Source organism: Pangasianodon hypophthalmus, chromosome 8, assembly GCF_027358585.1.
Source record: "Pangasianodon hypophthalmus isolate fPanHyp1 chromosome 8, fPanHyp1.pri, whole genome shotgun sequence".
Classification (NCBI taxonomy): Eukaryota; Metazoa; Chordata; class Actinopteri; order Siluriformes; family Pangasiidae; genus Pangasianodon; species Pangasianodon hypophthalmus.
Window position 1 is genome coordinate 4,298,065 of NC_069717.1, and position 23,304 is coordinate 4,321,368.

Consider the following 23,304-nt stretch of genomic DNA (forward strand, 5'->3'; position numbering starts at 1 on the left):
TGGGACGCCATTGCAGGACACCATGCGCACACACATTTGCAAGCTCATTCACACCTAGGGGCAGTTTAGCATGGCCAGTCTACCTACTGCAATGTTTTTGGGAGGTGGGAGGAAACTGGAGAACAGGTCACAGTCATAGTCACAGGGAGAATATGCGAAACTGCACATAGTGCAGTAACCTGAGCTCAGAATCACACCAGGATGCCACCCACGTCACACATTAATGTAATGTTTTTGCCAAAAAATTGTGAAATCTGTGAAGTTTGAGTAGTATTTTGCTAATCATGGGCATGAGTAGTCACAACTCTACTACTGACTCTGAGGAAAATTGTACTGACACAATAGCAGGAAAACAAAACGGTGACAAGGCAGGACATACATTAAAATTATAAGACGCTCATATTAATAACCCTACAAATTTACAAAATTCATGGATGATTTAAAAACTGTGCCAATAGTGCATAGTTATAAGATAGTTATTCAGAAGTATAGATATTGAAAGCAACAGTTAACGGTACTCATTATGGAGTCTATTTCTGTGCATATGAATGAACTGAAATGGCGTGCTCTGTGCATGTCTAAGTAGCGAGCTTCACGTCTCAGCTGTTGTGTCCCGCACATTAACATTTATTTCTAAGGAGCATTAATGAATTCTTATAACACTGCTAACAGGTCATTAAACAAGCATGTCTTCTCCCTGCAAGACCAGATGGCAATGTTGTGTTAAATATTCAGTACAATAAGCGAAGGGCACTAAGTGTCCATCAGTATATTGTGTCCACATATGTGAGTCCTCTGTTCTCCTCCGTGCGAGTCTGAACACGCTGTGGATTAGTGTTGAGTGAGAGAGAGAGTGGGGGTCTGGTTCTCTAAACGTTTTCACCAAACGGATTAGAGAAAAAATTCCCAGCCAACTGGCAGCAAATGAAAGGTGCGGCGTTTAAACATGACAGAATCAGCTGTTTGCCAGAGATCTCCAACCTGCTATGTTCAAGAGATTTGTTCATCCCCTTTTTGTGCTGTTGGCTGTCAAGGGGTTATTGTCTTATGCCCCAAAAATGTCATGTGCTGTAAAAAAAAAAAAAAAAAAAAAAAAAAAAAAACACATTGTAATGTGAATCTGCTTCAATTCATGAAACAGACAGTGAGAACACTGTGTCGTTCTAACACGCTGTATAATATTATAGAAATAATTAAAGTCTATTATACATAATTGTAGTTTGGGGTATTAAATTTATAATACATTGTTTCTGCGCCTGCAGTACAGATATGTCCTGGAAACAGAGCTTCTTTCATGTCCTGCCAGTGCTCAGGAACATTCCCAAACAGTGAACATTTCACTTAGCTTGCAGCTTTTTGATGAAAGGATGTAAGTAGCTAGCGTGTAACACTCACATGTGGAGTTAATATAAAAATGCTGCATGAAGACCAAAGGCTGGTGTGGTACCTCTGGAAGCGGACTACTGAAAGAGAAAAAAAGAGGGAAATAAGGCAATCCACCCCCATTTTGTAGGTTTGGGGGTCAAATGTTTTGGGTAGGGGGGTAGGGTCACTCCTTCTGACTAGCATTTGTGGCCTTGGCTAATGTTAAACACCTGTGAGAAAGCAGAAGGAGTGTTTTACGTGACGATTTGTTAAACAGATGGGAAATAACCCAAACGTCTCCATTTGGCTCTCCCAATCACCTCGTTTCACCCATCCCTCCACTCAACTTTTGCCTAAATCAGTGCTACAGTATGTCAGGGTTTCTCAAACTTGAAACACTTTATTTACACTGCCATCAATCTGATAAATGCAAACTGATAAAAAAAAGTACAGTATGTTGTTCTTCAGTAAATAAAAAAAGTCATTATTGGTAAATTGCAACACAAAAGTTCTGTTAAGTAAGAAATTATGGGGACATTTACTTATAGATGTCTTTTGAGCTTTAAACCAATTCAAATCAAGTGGCCAGTCAATTAGAAAAAAAACCTGCAATATAAAAAATTGGACCCACTGAACACTGCTTTGTTAAATTTTCACTCATTGCTAAATTACAATTTAGCAATGACAAACTCTGCTTGGCAAAGAAAAAAATAATTTAGCAATAAAAAAAAAAAAAGACCGAAGACATGCAACATAAGTTTTTTTTTTTTTTTTTCATTTAAATCTTTTTTAATATTAAATTTAAAAAAGTATTTGGGGTTAAACATGCAGACAAACTTTTACAAATGGGTGTGTCAGTGTTGTTCCATACAGTTTTAATGGCCTTCCACAGATAATAAACCGGCTGTTAAGTTCTTTAACATGAGGTGGGTTCTAACTTTGAATGATCTGCAACAGGTTTGTAGCAAAAAGAACTTTAGCCTATTTATTTTGTCTCAGAGTGTATAATAACTATAATATCTATAGCAATGATAACAAATTTGATAGTCATTTCAACTACCATGACATCATTTAAAAAATCAGGAAGTACAGAACAGGGACAACACTCTTGGAACTCGTAGTAATTAAAGATTTAATTTGGCTTGTTGTGTCTGAACTGCTGCATACTTCCTGTCACATGACTCACTGCAACACAGGAACAGGGAGAACCCAGGAATGATGTCAAAATAATACTCCAACACACATTTCTTAAAATATTATATAATTTTGGTTGTAACTGTTGTTTTCAAGCTCACAGTCGGATATATGCTGATATTAATTTTTCTATTATGCCAAGCATTATTATGAAATTCTGTCTTTCTTTTTTTCGGCTTTTGCATTCAAATACAGTGTCCTTCCTTGAATTGTATTACTAATGTCAAGGCAAATGAAGGACGAAAGCTTTTCCCAAGCATTTTTCTATATTTATTATGACTCGTAATCTATCATTTTCATTCTTTCTGTTTTCAAGAACTCCCTCACTTACTGAGACACACAGAAAGCACATTCTCGTGGCATATTAAAAAATGTGGTAAACTTCAGTTAATATATAAGTATAACTGAAGCACAGCAGAGGCAGGGGTAGGAGGCATGGTGTGGGAGGTATCAGGATTGATAGCTGATTGTGTGTTGTGATTGATGGGTGAATGATGGAGTCCTTACACAGCAGGGAACACTCCTCTTTCTCTCGGTTTCTATCTCTCTCTCTCTCTCTCTCTGACTTGGTCTCTCCTGTTTCTTCTCATATGTGTGAACATTCTCTCGAGGCCGTGGAGAATTCCAGGAAGGGCAGGAGATGCAACCTGTTTGGCTCCCCGGCTGAACTTCCCCCCATTCATGTTCGCACGCTTGAATTAAACTGCAGTTCTCGTCTCTGATGCAAATCCCAGATGATAAAACGCATTAGCAACTCGCTCACAGACTAACAGCATACCAGTGATGCAACATGCAATCTTACAGTATTAACTAATTCATCATAAGTCATTGCTATGGTTTAGGGTAATGATAAATATATTGTGTAAAACTGCTGGGGGAGAGAGAAACGTGACTCGGTTGATAATTGATTAAAGGCAACAAAATTTAGTCACTATTTAACCTTCCACATATGATTGGTCAGCCCAAACCTCTAGACTTTAGTTATTTACATGACAGACCGACTACTTACACAGACGTGGACAGTAATTTCATTAATACATAGAATATATTGGCATACATGATCCCACATTCACACTAGCAAGCAACAAAGCGACATGTAAGCGTTCATTTCCTACAGTATATATGTCTGCGACACTGACCCATGATTTCAGCAACAGCAGCAAGCAACAATGTGACATTTTAACTATTTATTTTTAACTATTTAACTTTTTTTTTTTCAATTCAGTGCAAATCATGTATGGCACGGTAAAGCAACAAATCCAAATGATTGGCTCTACTGATTGCTCTGATAAATGTCCATGTATGTGGTCTGACATTTTTGCAGTTCCCCACTAACAGCTCTAGTTCCCATTTATTGTTTGACACACAAAAAATTAAACTTATAGCCATGGATTCATCCTATCCTGCCACATACGACACATTAAATGTGTATAAAGACATTATGAAGAAAAACAAACCTTGGAAAGAAGTAGCAAAGATCACTGGTGCCTGGTGAGTGAATGTAGCTAGTATATTTAGCTGTCAATGAACCTTGCATGAAGCTTGGCATGTAACATGTAAATCAAACAACCGATTTTCATAGTGATTAGTGCAATATTTAATTTGTGTTTAACTAGTTTTTGAAGCTGTATATAGCTGCTACCATTTCTCATCTGAACTGAAAAAATATACTGGACAGTGCATGCACACAAGCGGCAACAGTGGAGACAAACTACTAGCTAGTTATGGTGAACTGAAAAGCAAATTGGGTGTTTTGTTAAAAATTAAAGCAAAAAAAAAAAATCATGATTAATCTATTACTGAGGTCGGCTTCTTGCTGAGTCTCAGTGATATGGTTTTGATTTTTCAATATATTGACAGTCACAGGATATGAATGCTTGCGAAACGAGATTTCCATCTGAAAGCTGATTGTGGATGAAAGTTGGATGAGGTGATCACATGCTCAACCCTTTTCTGGTGAAGTTTAGAAACATGTTAGTCTTCTGACTGAGCCGTGCCTTTACATATGCTTAAAGTATTGTGTATATAGTCAGAACAGGCAGGAAGATGGTTCTGTAGTGCAATTTAAATGGCAGTATTTAACATGAGAATAGATGTGTGCTGTTAGGAGCTGTGCTTGTGCTCATTGGTTTGCAAATCAGCCTAAAGTGCTTGATCCCTTGGGGTAATTCAGGCAGGAGAAACACCTTCTCAGTTTTCATTAGCACTGGTAATCCTAACCAGGACATTAGGCAACATGAAGTGGACAAAAAAACACTTTTAGCCCACAATTCACTTGCCATATCCGGCTCTTATGTGAATCCTTTGGTGTTTGGGATGGTACCTGTGGTTGTGCACTTCTATGCCAGATTGTTTTGTGTGGTTTTTGGGGGAAACAAAGTTTACCATCAACTTAAAATGACACTTTATTGAATTCACAAAAATGGGGAAAATGCACGAGCGATCGAGCGCGCGCGCGCTCCCAATGTTACCTTTACCTACAGAAACGCTACTCACTGGATAATATTTACATGATAAATACATTTAAACGTCCAAAACGGAAAACTACCAGGCTAAATACTTATATTAAAACGTATTTTTGAGGTACAGCGCGAACACTTTGAAAGAAAATTACGTCGAAAACGTAAAAGCAGTAAAGCAAACCTACTGTACGTTACCAAAACAGTCGCGACCAACTCTCTCTGGGGGTCTCGGAGGAGCCGCTTTCAAAATTAAAGCTACTTTCCACTTCGAACTTAAATAGCTGTTTAAACATCACGAGAGTAAAGCTAGATAATAATAAAGAGTATTTATAAAACGAAGAAAAAGCAAGTTTATCCGTGTGAAAAGAGTAAAAGCGTAGTTCCGCGGAGTAGTGCTCCCCCCCCTGAGCGGCTGAGTTGGTTTCGCCCGCTGGATTCTCTCGACCTGAGCGCAGAAGTGAGGCGAAATGTCTCATCGCTGTTTCCACACTGGAGCTCTCAACATACTAAAATTACATTTTTTTATTTACAAAACTTTACTGTTTGGCTTTAACACAAAGGTTTCGTCCCGCTGCTGCACCAAGGAGTTGCTTGTTGATGTGTTTTCCTGCATTGGCGGATCTGAGGGATTTAAAGGGAATTGATGCCTGTTGAAGAGCAGCTCTCTTCTGAACTCTTTAACCCAGGGATCATGACAGAAAGCCTGGGAGTCTGGATGCAGTGCTGAGGTGAGGTGAGAGAGAATTTGATCAAATGCATTGACCAGATCAACTGTCTTGTGGTCTGGGAGGGAAAAAAAGGGATGCACATGACTGCTGCTTTATTATAGGGAGGATTATTAAGAGAATAATGATCTGGAGGTGAGATGCACTTTTTAAAATGTTCAGACTGTTAAAACTGCTTTTCATAAATGTGCATCCTCTACATGTACAAGTCAAAGTAACTCATGGATCATTCAACTCAAAATCCTACCAGCCTGACTCACTGGTCAGGAGTTACAGGTCATTTCACAATGCACAATTACTCAAACTTTTATCAGCCACTAATGGATAAGAGTTGGCACAGTGGACTGAAAATGTCATAGTTTCTGGGACCTGTTCTGTCAACAAATGCTTCAGTAAGAACTGTTTTTTTTTTGTTTTGTTTTGTTTTTGCTTTAAGGCATTGCTCTTGTGTTTAAACCTGCACATGAAGTTCTCCAATCAACCAGCACAACTTTTCCCCTCTTATCACCGAAGTGTTACCACCAGCCTTCCCTTCAGTGCAGCTAGAATCTGGCCTTGATCTGGATCACAGATCCTAATGTACAGCACACCACAGCACTTTTATGACTCCAAGCTCTGTTTGTTTTAGCCACAAAGCTGTGGATACATCTGCACAAAGTCCTCCTCCTCCCTCAGGATGACGGTCCTCCCTGTTTCCAGCCCTAAGGGGCCGGAGACCCTGAGGAGGGTGTCGCTGTGTAATTTATCAGGTGTTTGGTCTGGCTGGGTTACGGCCGACGGCTCGTCTGACGCAGGGACGCTAGACATTATGACACCATTTCATCAAATCATTTACATTTTCGAATGTGCTGGATTAATGAAGCATGGTCGTACAGCTGATCGTAACCCATTATAGCCTGTATTACACTGTGTGTCGTTGTTGTTGTTGTTGTTGTTTAAGGTTATCACACTGTACAAGATGATCCCAAGAAAATCTTGGCCGAATTCTATAACAGACTGTGTCAGGATATATGACGAAGGTCCTCTAACAATAGACCTGCGTTTAAAGAAGTTTTACTGCGTTCTGCCTACATCGTCAACCAGCGTGATCTGGGAAACAAGCTTGCAGTAATAAGGATATTTTTTCTGTCCGTTAGAACGTTTCATTTATGTTTCACCATCAGCGCTACTGTATCTTGTAGCTATCCTGTGAGGTTTGCGTCAACTTATTCCGTCCTCCTATTGGTGGCTTTTAGACAAGCGTTGTAGCAGTGCTCACACTGAGATTTTAATTAAAAATTCTGCCAGAACTTTGTCGTCGGCCATCTTTGGTGACAACAAGCATATCACTTTATGCATTCTAAGACTGCCAATCTCAATTCATGACCAAAGGATTCTTTTACAATCTGCATTTTTTTTTGTCTGTGACAGCAAAATCGGGTCGAAAATTGTACAGTTTAAACCCGGCTTTAGGTGACTGGTGTCATGCATGTGCAGTAATAGTATCCGTCAGTGAGGATGTAGCAAAAGATTTGGTGATATAGCTGAAACATGTTTCCACCCTGACCCATTTGAGCTGACAGTGTGGCTTGCTCTTTAGTATTAGGAGTGCTGATTTTCACACAAAGCTGAGCTTGGTTTGCTTACTCGGCAAGAAAACGCTGAATCATTCTTTAGCATTCCCACAGATGGGTGTTTGGTTTTGAGATTGTCATCTGCATGTGATTATCTAACACCTGATAAAGTATTCTTCTTGTTTTTTGAAAGAACCTTAGAAAAAGAAAAGCTTAGAAATTCACAGTAACACCATTCACTTGTGCAGTTTAATTCAAGTCAATTCCATTTTATGTGTAAAGCACTTAACAAGAGACATGGTCACAAAGCAGATTTACAGAAATCCGGATGTAGATTTATATTTAGATCTCTATTGAACAAGCCAGAGACAAGGAAAAACTCTCCGAGATGACAGGAGGAAGAAACCTTAAGCAGAACCAGACTCAAAAGGGAACCCGTCCTCTTCTGAGTGACACCAGATAGTGTGAATATATAAATCATTACTTTTCCACAGTAATATACTATAATCTCAAACAGCACTAAGTGTGCTACTAAATTGTAATTGTCATTCACACAGATCTTAGATACAGCAAGGTTTAATCGACAAATTCATGTGGCCTATTTTGTCTTAACCCTATTCTTTATCACTTTTTATTTTAGTTGTAGGATCTTGTTGTTCGTGCTATGCAAAAAGAGCAGACCTTTCATTATAAGAACTTGCATTTCACTCTGTTTGCAGCATTTGGAAAAAAACAACATTGAATCGCAGTTAACAAAAATTATGACTCTTTGTGCTGGCTTTGTGGTGCGTTTGCTCGGAGAGTCCAGTCTTTCAGGAGTGCAGCGTTGCCTAGTAGGAAGGAGATTACTGAAGTGTTTGCAGGGCTACCTAGAAACCAGCCTTTTTTTATTGTGGCACATAGCCAAGTGCTGCTCAAACACACTTTTGTAAAAAGAAAGTTAATGGTGCTTTATCTTGTTACCAGGTTAATGAATGTATTATCAGCACTGTGTCTGTGCGTGTGACCCTTTTATTTCAAATCTGTTTGAAACTTCCTCTGTTGGCTTCCTTGACAGAGATGAGATTGATTTCAGTCCAGACACAATGGAACTGTTTTCGAATTTTTTTAAACAGCAGCGTCATAACCCAAGAGTGTCGCTGTTTGCTGGCGCTCCTGGACAACCTTAACTCTAACATAAGTGGTACATAGAGTATGTTATATGAAATATATCATACATACTAAAGCCATATGGACATCGATGCCATTCTCGTCATAATCGGCTGTGGTGTGGCAAACATAGCTAACATTCCTGATGGGATGGTATTAAGCAAGTATGTGTTTTCCTAAGACAGCTAAATGGCCTAATGGAATTCCATATCAGCAGTGTAACAGCTGCTTATTTTGTGCCCCATCACTTCTATAAGCACGTTGAGAGATACAGAGCGGACTCGTGACGGTCTGTGCTGGCTCTGCTGAAATGTTAAGCATCGGTTTTGTAATCAGGTCGGGTGGTATCAGTTTGTCGCAGTTTATACCCTATTGATTTGCTTGTTGTGCAGACAGATCGATAGGGTGTTGTGCAGTCAGAGTTGAAGCTTGATGCTTGTCCTCTGTGCACTGGTTGTACATGACCATCACAAATAAATTGAGCGTTCTTGACTAAAGGGAAAATTTTTGTGTAGGAGGAAACAAGCAACTGAAACCTGTTGCTCTTTGGCATCCATGAGGTATGTGGCAAACTAATTGGACACTATTTAACATATCAGAACTATATGATGCTTTAATATAATATACTTTTAAGGTGACTCTTGACATACTGGAGAATAATAAGTAAGAAATAAAACACTTGGGAGCATGCTGTTACAGGAAAATAATCAATAATCAATAACGGGGGTTGTGTGATCTGGTTGGATGCGAAGTTAAATTGTGGTTACCACCCCAAATTATAGGTCTTACCTCTGATTGTTACAAACCACTGAAACTGGAGACTCCTTCAAACGTGCTAATTAAACACCTTCTCCTAGAAGACTTTTCAACACCATTTCAACAATTGCACACGTTTTGTACTCCATTTGTGTGGCGCATCGACCATACAACTCCCTGTGTAAATTGTTACTATAGAAATGGTAACGTATTAGAACAAGCTCATTAATATAAACCTTGCACCCAGAATTACTGTTAAATATTCAACACTTTCTGACCAATCATTAGCAATAATTCATTAGTGCTATGGTATAATAATAATTCTTTAATTATGTTAAGGTATTATACAATTGCCCAGGCATGTCAGAACACCTAAAGTACAGGTTAACGTAGGTGTTTGCATATTCATTTGTCATTGTGTTGCTATCTGGCTGTCAGGTTTGCTTCCTGTTCTAAGGGTGATGTAATTTATTGCACCAGTGCTGACGATGAGCTCATTGTTTTCTCTGAACTACTGGTTCTCAGTCCTAGTTTTGGAGCCAACGTTCTGCGATGAACACTTTATTCGACTCATCGGCTAATCGTCGGCTAAGAGACCAAACTGTTTTAAGTGCAGAGATAATTATAGGACGGTAAAGTAAATACATCTTTAAATGCTCTGTCTATAACATTAGCTCTGGTGGTGGATTTCACCCGAGACGCATCAGTGACTAATAATCTGAATCAAGTGTGTTCTGAATGAGGGAAGATGTGTAAGGACTAATTATCACAGGGCAATAACACTGACTAGTAATGGGTGTTTTTTGGAAATAATACAAGCTCTCAGGCCAGGAGTTCTGGTTTTGTGACTGGGTTAACACTGCATGATGTTAAAATCATACCTCATTTGTAGAGAATTTCTTGTCTTTGTCACAAGGTTATGTACAGACTATAATAAAAACAGGAAAAGGTATCACCCATTATCATCCTGTTATCACAGGCGTAAGAAGCAAACTGTTAATGGCTCCTCTCAAGGTTTCTTCCTCGTATCATCTCAGTGAGTGAGTTTTTTCTCACCACTATTGCCTATGACCTGCTCATTAGGGATCTAACTCTACTTCTATATTTCTGTAAAGCTGTTTGTGACCATTTTGTAAAGTACAGATAAAATGTAATTGAATTGAAGATGTTCTTGGAGATAAGTGGATGTCATTCTTAGAGATCTACAAGCATGTCTTTCCCTCATTTTTAATCCATATTCTACCAATTTGGCCATTTACCAATTCCCATCCAGCAGCCAGCTCTCCCCTATCACACCAAAGCTGCCAAGCAGTTAGGGTGAAGGATAACGTGCTTCTTCTGAGACATGCGTTTTTTTTTAACGTAAAACTTATGCTATATCACTGGGCAGCATAAAACACTCAGCAGAGAGCACTACCCGCCCTCTTATGCATAGATGAGCTCATAGACATCCCTGATTGGCCAGTGTCGCTGTGATTGGCAGGAAGGAGAGCGTGCCATCCCTCCCACCCAGAGAGCATGGCCAATTTTGCTCTGTAGGTTCCTGGCTGTGGGTGGCTTTGGCATGGTCTGGATTCAAACCCACAGTCTCCTGATGATAGTGAAGTGCTTTTCTGTTTTCCCCCGTTGAGGTCCCTTGTCTATCCCTCTTAGCTTTGTCCTTGGTTATTGCCTGTATCAGTCATCCAGTTTCACCATGGACCATGCCACACAGCAAGACTGTTTCATTCTTCATTTATTAAAAGTCTGAGACTAGGTCTGTGACTCCCTTTTTCCTCTCATACCACCAGAATTTTGTTTATAACTTTGAAAATTTTTACGAACGGACAAACTGGAGATAAATTCAGTCTAACAACCCTGGCCATGTAGAATCATTAAAATTTAATTCCAACATTGAGATGCTTTAAGAATACAAACCCAGCTGCAGCATTTCCACTCATTTGTCATGAAATAAAGTTCAACAGGACAACGTCCCCTGGGTGTTATGTTTGGTCATGCACCGGGTCTATCTGCTGTATGTGCTCAAAAAGCAGCTGATGTAAGTTCAACTCAGGACAGAAGCAGCCCTGCAGGTGTAATTCTGTGATTTTCTCCCTCACCTTTGCGTAAACTATAGAAATATCACTGCTATGAGAGGATCGGGTGGTTTATTCTGAAGCGATATGATTATTTGAAGGAATTAGGTGGATCTGCTGGAAGAGTGATCAGAGTCGGGACACAATACACTGCTTGCTTGATCTCTGTGCCTCACACATACGCACACAAAGAATCCTTTCCTCTGGCTTTAAATATTCAAATTGGGTTCAGATTTGCATCTGTATGATTCCAGCTGCTCAGTGCAGGGTGTTTTTTTCTTTTAAATTAACCCACTCTCTCTGTTCTAATCCTGCTGTGCATCTCTTTATACATTTAGTCCCATCACACGTCCTAACTCACTCATTTATACTCACTTTCTCTCCATTCCCATAGTCCTTCTTTTAATTATTCCCTTTTTAAAAAATCCTTAATTCTGTACCCTAGCTCATCGTAACTTGTATTGCTCCCTGTATTGCGCCCACACCCATCCTGACTTTCTCTTTCTTCCGACATACTTGTTGCTGTTGTTGCACTTTCTCTTTACAGCTTTCCCCCACCGAACCTGCCTGGATTCATTGCCGTAATGTTTCGAGCGCTGCAGAGAGATCAAAGAGCAAAAAAAAAAAAAAAAAGAGTTGTAAAATCCTAGTCGTTCGGCTATAAAAGAGGCTGCCGTGCTGCTGCGGATCATGCTCTGATTTAAAGCAGCTCCTGTTTTGCTCGGCGAGATCTTTGAAGACAGAATCAATGATAGATTTCGAAAATCCTCCAGCAGGGACATTGAACAGTCGTCAATGAGACGTCTTGCCATGGACATTATGTACACGCCAATACCTTTAAACAGGAAGTACACTTCTTAATCCATCTGAAAGGATTGATCTATAAGCAAGGGTTTCTTTTCTCCCCATTATATCCCCTTTCTATTGTGGATGAATGTTTAATTTATATAAGTAGCCATTTTGATTACGAACTTGTGTTCCTTAGTATTTAACGCCTGCATTCTGTGGTCAACTGTATCAAGTTGGTGTATTAGGTGTTTTCTTTAGCTCAGCCCCGACTTGCAGACAAAAGAGGCAAATCGGAGGCAGCATGTGCCCACCAGATGTGCACGTACTGATGTTTATCCCTCATACGGGCGATACATCCTAACCATCACCTGTCTTTGGACGAGCCCTGTGGATTCGAGATGCGTAAGCAGATTGAAGCGATAAGAGAACAAAGCGAGGCCATTCTGCAGTCTGTACGCTTAACAAGAGAGGCTTGATTTGGTGTAGAGGTGGAATCAGGGCTATATTTATCCAACTAAACTTAGATCTGTTTATCAAGATCCCATACGCCAGATGCTCTCTTTTAAAGTGTTAAAGCGTTTGAAAAAGAAAAAAAAAAATCCATGGACACTTTTGTGATTGTGATTTGCAGCACAGATTTTTTTATATGAGCCCCATTAGGAAATGTCACCCATTATATTTATTTAATGGAGCATTTTATTCCTGAACTTTTATTGTGTTGTTACTAAACTTTAGATTAAACACAGTCAATTCAAGTGTCAATTAGGCTTATATCTATATAAAAAAAAAAAACCCAGACATGATATAAAAAAAAAAACAACTTCAATAAAAGTTGATAGTGATTTCCACCACCATGTTTTTTTAATATCTTGATCATAAAAAAAATCCCGGCTGCTACAGATATTTGTCATGGATCCCACGGGTGTCCTCACTTTGTGAACTGATGCTACATCAGCAGGCAGTGTTGCCTCCTGTGGTTCTCACAAGTGGATCGAGGTTTCCATGGTTGGTTTTCTACGTGCTTTTTGTTCTAAACAGAGAGCCCATCTGAAAAAAAACCCCAGATGTGTCAGTGTCACACATTCCAGGAATATGAACAAGGAGGAAAATGTTTATCTTAGAGACTATAGAGATGTAATGTTTATTTAGGAAGGTTTATAAAAGGAGAGCCGAAACAGTGGAAACGCTGATAAATATTGTGTTTATTACCTGTGGAAGTAGCTGACCTTGACGAATGGCATTCTTGAATGCTTTGTGTTGTCTCTGGAGACCAGTGCAGCTGAGAGACAAGTTTTTAGTCCTATAACAGTTTTTGAAGAACAGCTCACCTATGAATATGTCCATTTTTTAGGATTATCCCATGCGCTTGGTTGTGGTGTGTGTTGTGCTGTTTTGTTCTTTTCAGTTAAGCTATTAATAGCCTATAGTTGGATGTCTTCACTGTTACGGTGAGGATTTGGCAGTGGTATAGTAACCCGACATGCTTGTTCCTGTTCAGCTGGTCAGCATTGTGCCAGCGCTGCCTGTGTAAGACTCGGTTTTGTCCAAATGCAGTAGCCACACTTCCTGTCCCACCTTTGTTGGATACACAGCACTAGACAGCTCATGTCCACTCTAAATGTGCTTATTTTATCATTGAGTGTTACTTTGTTATCCTTGTAGTGTATAAAAAAATACTTTGGGGCTTGCAGTTAATAGTAAAATAATCAGCGTCAGAGTGGCGTGATGAAGCAGAGTTAGGCTACTCTTACCACCTTTATTATTTTCCTGTAACAGCACATCGTGAAATATTTATTCCTCTTATATCGCAGCAATTTGTCACAATTACATTTTTTATTTATTAAAGAACAACACCTTTTTTCTGTTTATAATTACAGTTAATGTTGTGGAACAAGTTATTTCTGTTATCCCTTACCTTATAGCAGGTATAAGCTCTTCATTAGCCTCTCTTCTATCTTAGCTGTATAGCTAGCCAGCAAGCTAGGTAGCAACAAACTACTACCAAACTGTAACTTGTAAGTGTCTATAATGGCTTATTTAGCATGACACATAACAAAAAGATATAGCAAAAGGGCAAACCCATTGTTAACTTGCTCTTTAAAGCTTTTGACAAGCTTATTAGTTAAGCCCTCTTTTAGCTTATCTGGTTAGCATAGTTAGCATGCAAGAGATATCAGGTGACAAGCAGGCTGTGTTTACAAAGTCAAAAAAGCTAACTGTATTAGCAGTTCATCTCTAAGTAATAGTTGGTAGTAATGACTGGTTAGTTAAAACTGTTAACAATTTAACATTTAGCTTACTTTTAAAATTATAAAGTTACTAGCGCTGTAGTTTTTTGTTTTATTATTATTTTTTGCCTAGCTGTCTCAGAGACATGTTTGGCATCTGTTTTGAGGTTTCTAGTTATTGTATCAGGAAAATTTGTGATATTAATTAAGCTCTTATCTTATGTGGATTATATTATATTGGTTTAGATTTAGATTTAGCTGTGAACTATAGGCATGAATCCTGCGTTGAACACATTAGGCTAGTTAGTACAGTACAAAGTTTGCAACGATTGTCATGTGAACTTTTGTAACTAAACTGTCTTCCTGACATATCCCAAAGAAACTGGGTCTACAGCAAATTCACAGCGTGCTAGGTGAGGTAGGTCTCACAGCATGCTAGGTGAGGTGCTCATGATACCATTAACTAGACTGAGGGAACACCATGCTAGTATTGTGCTATCTTTGCTTCTTGCTTCCTCGTACACCCCGTACGCAATCAGTCCTTTTTGCTTAATACTGTATTGACTTTAATCATGGATCCTCTGTGGGACAGTCTTATCTATCAGCCATATTAGACATCTCCAAATGATTAGAGGTAGTTTGTGGGTTAACTGTAAGATGATGTTTGGGAAAAGGAGGCAATGTGCACTAGAGCTGAGCAACAGAGCTAATCTCACAGCCGGAAAAAGTAAACAAGAGCCTGAAACACTAGTGGCCTCTAATGAATGGGAATATTGCGTAATAGTTTTTTCCTCTATGGTGCCATTGATGTTTAGGTCTTGAAGCATGTTTAGATTTTGAAATAGCATTGAAGATCTTACAGCAACATAGCAGCATTTCTAAAGGCAAAAATCGTACCAGTGAATGTGGACGGATGGTTAACGGGTGGACCGGAGCACATACATGTGCTCTAGCCATCTGCTGTCTGCAGCCTCTCGGCCTGCTCCCTGCTGGAGCTGCTGTTCCTGCCAGTCAGAGGAAATGTGGCTTCCACCTGGCCTACTGAGGGGGGGGAAGGGGGCAGATATTTGGGGTGAAAGAACAAAGGAGAGATAGATGGGAATGGAGAGTAAAGAGCGTGGAGGTGCTCTCTGTGGGGGATGCCCATCAAACCCCTATCCCATCTTCATTTCCTTAGTGTGGCTTTGAGTTTGGGTCAATCCATGTCATATTTGACCCGTTGAAACCCCATTTGGCCTTGGTTGAAAATCTGGAGTTGTAGCCAGACTGCATGTTGTGGGTTGTTTGACTTGTGCTTCAATCAATCTCTGAGAATGTGGCTGTCAGACTTGATTGTGTCAGAAGCTTAGTGGCTGCTGAATAGAGAAGATTGTGTTGCAGCGACACGGCACCACCTGACTGACGTATAAAAGCCAGGACGTGACCTCCACCCTCACGGGGTTATGAAGGTGTAGTGCTTTCTTTTCACCTTCATTCTGGGGTTTTTTTTATGCAAGAGAAGAGTCGCTCCTAGCCTCCAGGGAACACCTGAAAGCACTGAAAGTGTAAAGGAGATTTCAATAAGACCTGCCATTAAAGGATTACTTCACCCAGAAATGCTGAAGTGACTAATGATGAGTGGAAGCTAACATTGCTCCCGATTGCTAACATTATTTTGTTCATCTTTAAACAAGGCACATGCTCATCTGTCAATCAAGACAGAGGTCCTCTGTTAATCAGGACAACGCTAGCCAATCTCGGGTATGTTACCTTGTGTATATAAAATAAAATAGTGGTCTCCTCCAAGCAATTTTAGCCACCCTATAATATTCCATGAGAAGCTGTATTGGCTTTTGGAGGATTGGTAGCTGTGGTGCAGTAAGCAAGGACTAGGAAGTGTGTGGGAAGTAGAAACTTCTAAATTGGGAGGAAGTTTTAGGGAAGAGCAGTACTCTACCTGTAATTAGATTTCTCCTGTCTGCTCTGCTCATTCAGCCTCATGACGCCACATCAAATGACAATACCTCTGTGAAGTTTACAGAGGTTTGTCCATGACCTAAGTCTCTGAAAGTGAAAACAGTGGATGAAAATTACATGTAATCACAAGTAATTATATGTAACTTACTCTCGTATAATTGCTAGAGTAAAAATGAACCAGCGTCTGCATTGGCCTTCACTGTAACTACATAGTTTTAGAGAATCCACAAGCTCATAGTCTGTTTATAGCTGGTATTTTTTCTAATAATATTACTTATTAAAAAGTGCTACACATGGGACCTTATATGATTAAGAGTCCTGAGCTCAGATGTTGGCTTATTCCTCTACAACCTTATCAGCGTTATTTGGAAACCAGGTCCTCATTTTTTAGAGATCTAATAAATAAGAGATTTTGACACTCAGTGTTTGGTCATGGACAAAAGGAAGACACTTTCTGATTGGAATGGAGGGGTGCCAAAGAACTGCAGGATACTGGCACTCTGTCTCACACACACACACACACACACACACATTTGACAACCGTTGACCTTCATGCTGAAGAGCGTACACATTGTGGCACCATAACGGCATCTGGTTATCACCTCCAGCCCTTGTCGTCCACTTGAAGTAGCCTGGCTTTGTTTCAGCTTATCTCCCAAAGAGATGTCACCATGAACTTGGGGCAGGGCTTTGATTAACAAACTATCCAACACAAAAACCAAAAAAAAAATCATGTTTCATAAATGTATTGATTTCGATTGTGACTATTTTCTAAATTTGATTTATTTACAAGGTTTGTGTAGACTCAGTATGATACAGTTGAGTTTAATGGGGTTGATGTTTACAAAAGTAAAAGAGTTAAAAATAAAAGCATTCGTAAGAAATATGGAATAAAACATTTGGGTGGTGCTGTTACAGGAAAATAATCAACGACAGGATGGTGTGATACAGCCCGACACAAAGTGGAGTTACTTTTGCCACTCAGTAGTTGATTATTTTCTTATAACATCACATCCCAAAGTATTTTATTCCTCTTATACCACTGCAGCTAACCAATGATCACAATTCTTTTCTTAATGTATGACATCATACTTTTTATCTATTTATAGTTACATTTGATGTTGTAGAACATCTAGGAGAAGTTAGTTCCTGTAATCAGGTATGTTATAGCAGCTTTTTTTTTTAAATGATTTGAGATTTGAGAATTCAACAGTGAGCATATAACACGCACATTAACATAAACGATTTAAATAATAACGATAAAACGATAATAAATGATTTGCAGCTGCACTACTGACAGAGCTGCTGTTATAGAAAATGAATCAATGCCTTCTGAGCAATTGCTGTGGTCTAAATGATTTTAAAGGTGTTTAAAATCATTTATACTGCAGCGATTGCTCAGGAAGCGTTGATGAATCAGCTACTTGTTACTGCGCGTAACAGTGAAGTCGGTGTTATAACAGCACTGACACCTGACTATACTTGCAATGCTCTTCTGTCCAGACGTAAGCCATTTTTGCTTCTAGACTGTTGTCCTATCAGTGACAGTCATTAATGTTTTTCTGACCTCATTATGCTGTGTATCAATCTTGTATCAGTGTGGAGCACTGGGTTCTGCGGTCTCATGCAAGACATAAGCGCAAAACAGCTGTGTCCACACGTCCTTGTTAGTGCCGAATTAATTACAGGAGGAAGGGAACTTTGCAGTGTGTGTATGTGTGAGTAAGTGTAGGGGTATCCGGCAGGGCCTGTTGGGATCAGAGAGGTCGCAGACAGTTCTGGGAGGAGATGTTTGCTGAGTTCATGCGTCAGGTTTTTTTCTGCATGAAAGAGCGATTCGAGAGCAAAATCGTCTCCCTTGAGGCAGCAGCAGCCACAGAGTTGTCCAGGGGAAAAGTTGCAGTTATGTTTCAGTCTGAAACAGAGGTGACAAGTCTGAGAGGACAAGAACTGCTTTATAGGATTGTGCTGAGGTAAGGAGAAAGAGGGATGGAGGAGAATGGAGCGAGAAGGAAACGACAAAGAGAGAAAGAGAAATGATGAAGGATGGACAGGCCCAACATCTGTTCCGAAACAATAACGCAGGCTCCAACATGACTAAGTGGAGGTGCCGGAATGCTGGCAAGCATACTGAGGACTGCAGAGCATTTGTCTCGACATTTGCTCCGTCTTGCTCACACACTCGCACACAATCTGAGACATTACACACATAGACATACATATGTTCTCTCAAATCTGGCTTTGTCTCTTGTGTGTTTGTGGTTTCAATGTATACTGTATTGTTTTGTAGTCTAGTTTTTTTGTAGTCGTGTTTGAAATGGTCTTCGTCTCTCTCAGACAGACAACAGCAGGGACTCCGTTCCTTGAAATCCTACACTAAGCAAACGTAGGCAGACTCGTATCCTGTGTTTGCTCTACCAACACGTATTTATTTGCGTTGAGCTCATCAGGTGGATCACTTTCAGCTGTCCGCCTCTGACCCTGTATCTCTGCGTGAGTCTAAGTGTGTTAACAGTGTGCAGAGTGAAGTGTTCCTGCTTCACAAACTCTATAGTTTTCATTTCGCCAAACACATTTGTGTAAATTAAGATATAGGAGGTGGGGAAGACCTGATTGGGTGCTAACAATGTGGGAACAGTACAGTACAGTGTGAATTAATTGCTATTATACACAGTTTTCAATCATGGAAATATGATTAAAATCTTATTGTTGAATATCTCCATTTCTGTCCTAAGGGCGTACTTTAACAAAGTGCATCTTCTGATTCTTTTCTGGCAAAGACACATGATGACACAGTACAGCCTAACAGTTCAGCTAAACTAGCAAAACAAACACTACCATTGTCTTACTTCTTAAAAAAAAAATCTTTGTTTTTTCTACCTATCCGTATCTCACTCAGCTCAGTTCAATTTAAGATCTGATTAGTAAGGAAAAGAAAATGGCATGTGCTGTGATAAGGCTTATCTGCTTATTTCCATCTCGGAAAACTTAGAAGTTACTGCTTTACCTTTGTGTGTTTTGACTGTATGTACTGACTACTGTAAGCACTGTAAAGTACTGATGTCTACGGAGGGCATTTATTGATTTATTCAGCCATTTAGCTAACAGTTTCATCTGGCTATGCAAAGCTGGCTTCATACATATGCTAAGTAGTTATCTAGCTATGTTGCTACGTGTGTCTAATTATTTTCATTTTTTCAGCACTTTCTGCTTTCTAGCTATCCAGCTATGGGCCAGAATTCTTGGGAATTACTTTGTAAAATGTTATATATAGTAGGCCACTAATAATCTAAGTAGACAGCTAATTTGCTATTTAAGTGCATTTAGAAATCAAAAGAAAACAGGTACAACTATAATTGCACCAGTTGGCTGTCAAATTTAATAAAAGTCTGTTCACACAATGATATAGTAATCACTGAAGATACATTAGTGAAAGAACGATGAAACTGAACTATTGTTTTAAGACCTTTTTTAGCTAACAAGCTCTGCTAAGTACCAAGCTAGCTAGCTAGTTCTGTGACAATGCTTTGGAATTACTTATGCTAAATTTATAGCTAGAAAATTATAATTGCCTTAGTAACTAATTTATAAATTAGTAAGAAAGAATAAAAAGAAGTTGCATGATTATGGAAAGAAATTGTCAGGAATCATAGCACAAAAAAGTTCACGAAAAGTCAAAACAAATGACATGGAGCATTAGAAGGGAGGGAGTTAGCGTAGTTAGCATGTAGTTGTCTGTGGTGTTGTCTGTCAGCACAATTTGTCACATTGTGTTGTCAAATATATTTCATGAAGATTGATTAGGAATGATATCTTCTAATTTCCATCACGTTATAGCCTTGGAGCTCGTCTCTGAGTGATGCTAACTCCTACCCCCCTCTATTCCTTCAACACAAATGAGCCTAAAATTGAGCTGTCTATTCTCTGCCTTCTGTCTTTTGACAACAGGACGCAACATTTTTTTTCGAGCGCACTCATCGTTTGCACTTTAGAGACAGACTGTTCGTGCTGTGCACTCTCCTGCAGTCCACACATAATAACTGTTTGGGAAAAACCACTGTGTGTCGGTGCACCATGAGAAACGGAGAAGCTTGTCGTGGGGCTCTGAAGCTAAAAACGAAGAGTTCAGCGGTGCCTGTGGTGAAGGAGATGTTTACAGGAAGTGGTTCTGTGGCCCTTTTGGATAAAAAAACACAAGTTTTGGTTGTTGTTTTTTTTCTCTAAGGCTTTGTAGTCATGGTTGAGACTAGATTGTTCACATGAGACTCTCACTCTCGATATTGTTTGTGTCGGTCAGTTTTGAGCCTCGCTTTTTTTTTTTTTTTTTTTTTTTTTTGGCTTCCCTCAGTCACTTCCTCCTTTATGAGCCATTTCCTGCTCTTGGAGCTCAATTTCCTGTCTGCAGTTCCCACGGACAGACCCATGGGTGGAGAGGGAAGCTGGATGCCCTCATAGGTTTTATGACTTTCACACTGACTGTCTAATCTTTACGACTCAAATAGTTACGAGGTGTATTATTACTTATTTATCACTGCCTGATGGGCTTATGCCAGTATAAATCTTTCAGTGTGATTGAGTAACCTTCTTATGATATTATCACCATGTAAATTAAAAAGTGACTACATATTTTTTGCCTTTAAGTAGGCAGTATTTCAGCTGTAAGGACCCTCAGTGGCATCATTTTGGATTCAGCTTCATCACATTTCTGTGCATGTGATGTTAGTTAATTGATCGCTCGCTTTTCAGCTTGGACACAGATTGGTAGTGATGATAATTTGAGGTATCCAGGATATTATAATTGTGCTATTTTCTCCAATCAGTTATTGAATCATGTGTCTGAAGTTTGTTTATTGTACAGAACAGTATTAATAGGCATAAATATAAATATTAATAGGACATGATTTCACTTATATTTCAGAAAAGGTTCTGAAGTGCAAAGTTTTTATTATGAATAATGGTCTGTGACACATCTCTTGTCACCACATAGGCCACTCTACTAGATAGGTGTTCAGACTATTCTGTTTTCTCTCATGTTTCTCATGAATCTTTGAATCTTGCTGGGGATTTCATATTGCTGAGCATTCAGTTGTGTATATTTAAGTTTAAGTCACTCTAGATAAAAAGCATCTGCTAAAGGACCAAATGTAAATGCATAATTCTAACATCAAATGTTTAATAATAAAACAACTTGCAACAGAAGAACAAACTACTCTGTGTTTAATATTTTAGGAAGATTATATTTTATTATATTACGTATGACATTTGTACTTCAGTTTTTAAGCGAAATGGTGTTTGAAACCAGTTTATTAAGCCAGTTGAAATAAGCCTGTATTTAATTAAGGTTTAAAACACATCAGGAAGTGATAATTATTAAAATATTTAACAGTGGGTTGGTGTTATGAAGCAGAGTTACTGTTACCACCCCAGAGTTGATTATTTTCCAATAACAGCACTTCCTGAAGCATTTTATTCCTCTTATATCACAGCAATTTACCAATGATTACCATTTTTTATTATATTTTTATAGGTTTATAGTTATTTTATATATTCATAGACATCTCCTATTTTTTTCTCTCTCTCTCTTGAGTTAATAAGATGAAAAAATGCAGCTTGTCACATAACTGAGAAACCAAAAAAAAAAAACAAAAAAAAAAACCCACAAATCCTCCAAGACTTGCCTGCGGCGGAAAACTTGAAGCAACATCTTTATGTCAAAGCGCTAACATTGACTTCGTACATAAACATCTCCTTACAAAAAGCTTCACATCAGCAACGTTTATACATAACAACACTTTTTTAGTTGTCTTTTTTTTAAATAGACTTAAATTATGTGTAGCATCCGCCAAGCAAGTCCCTGTGAACGAGTTGTTTCTATTGTTTCTATAGAAATGACAACGTATTAATCAAAACCAATCAATCACCAGGAATTTTAACAGAGCTGCAGGCTAAAAATCACATTTCTGGATTTCTGAAGTTCAGAGAATTAACCTGGAAACAGTTTAGTATTCAGTTATTGATGCTAAAGCATGTTATTCAGTAGCTATTAGGAATTTGTCAGTAACTACATTGAAACTAATAGGAAAGGAGTTTTGTTATGTGAGTGAGGAATATAAATATATTGATAGTGATATTGATAAGGCGTTACTGTTGTGCATTTTTCACACACAGATACTGTGTTTTATATATATATATATATATATATATATATATATATATATATATATATATATATATAAATATAAAGTACCAGGGTCAGTTTTCTATCCAGTCAAATCCCATAGGCTGTGCTAAACCCTCTGAAAAAAAACACAAGAGCACATTTCAAAGCTCCAGCCTGCTCCTGCACCTGGTCCCGGTGTGCCAGCTTTGTGTATCTTTATGATAGCGGTGAACCGTTAGGCTGTTATAACCCCCACTGCAGCTGAGCTATCGCACTTATGTGTAACTTTGCAGAGCCCACTTGTACCCTTATCAGTCTCCTTTCAAAGCCAGTCTTTTAACCCGGACCCTTATGCTTGCTCTCGATGGCTGCAACACTCACTTGGCTTTGATGTGTTTGTGCTTGTTGCAGGGCATCGAGTTCAGAAAGCGTCAAGCAGCATCAGCAGCAGCAGCACAGTGGCTCCCCCTTCAGGCCGGTCTGTAGAGGTGCTGCATGGCCACAAGCCCGACACACTGCAGCACGCATGAGCACGGCTGGAAGGTGAGGAAAAGTCCGAGTAACGGAGACATAGCTGCAAATCCTCTATCACCTTTTCCTGATGATGATGATGATGATGATGCAGCATATTTAAAATATCCAGATTACAGAATAGCTGAGTACACCTTCTTTCTCCATGTAGGTGAAGTCGCAATCAAGCAGCAAGACACATGATATGGAGGTCAAAGGTCACCTAATCACAGGGCCAGGTAAGCACAGCAGTGTGTTATTCATGACCGATTTCTGCACTTAGCATCACACATGCCCTCAACAGACAATTAAACACTTCACAAATTGCAAATCTTGAAGGAATCAGAGCAAATCTGATCACATGACACAAACACACACTACA

At 39.1% G+C, this 23,304-nt stretch overlaps 1 protein-coding gene across 3 annotated transcripts in view; it reads left to right on the forward strand.

Annotated features, from left to right (window-relative positions):
• ccdc120a (coiled-coil domain containing 120a) overlaps window positions 1-23,304 on the forward strand; it is a 59,872-nt gene that overhangs the window by 22,067 nt on the left and 14,501 nt on the right. The window contains exons 1-3 of one of the 3 annotated variants that reach the window (XM_026928322.3): window positions 3,395-5,754; window positions 22,824-22,955; window positions 23,095-23,161. In XM_026928322.3, the coding sequence (XP_026784123.1) occupies window positions 22,908-22,955; window positions 23,095-23,161 (115 nt within the window). In that variant the 5' untranslated portion in view covers window positions 3,395-5,754; window positions 22,824-22,907. Of the gene's footprint in view, window positions 1-3,394; window positions 5,755-22,823; window positions 22,956-23,094; window positions 23,162-23,304 lie in introns of those variants that run through there. The other 2 variants (XM_026928321.3, XM_026928323.3) reach the window with 2 other exon arrangements.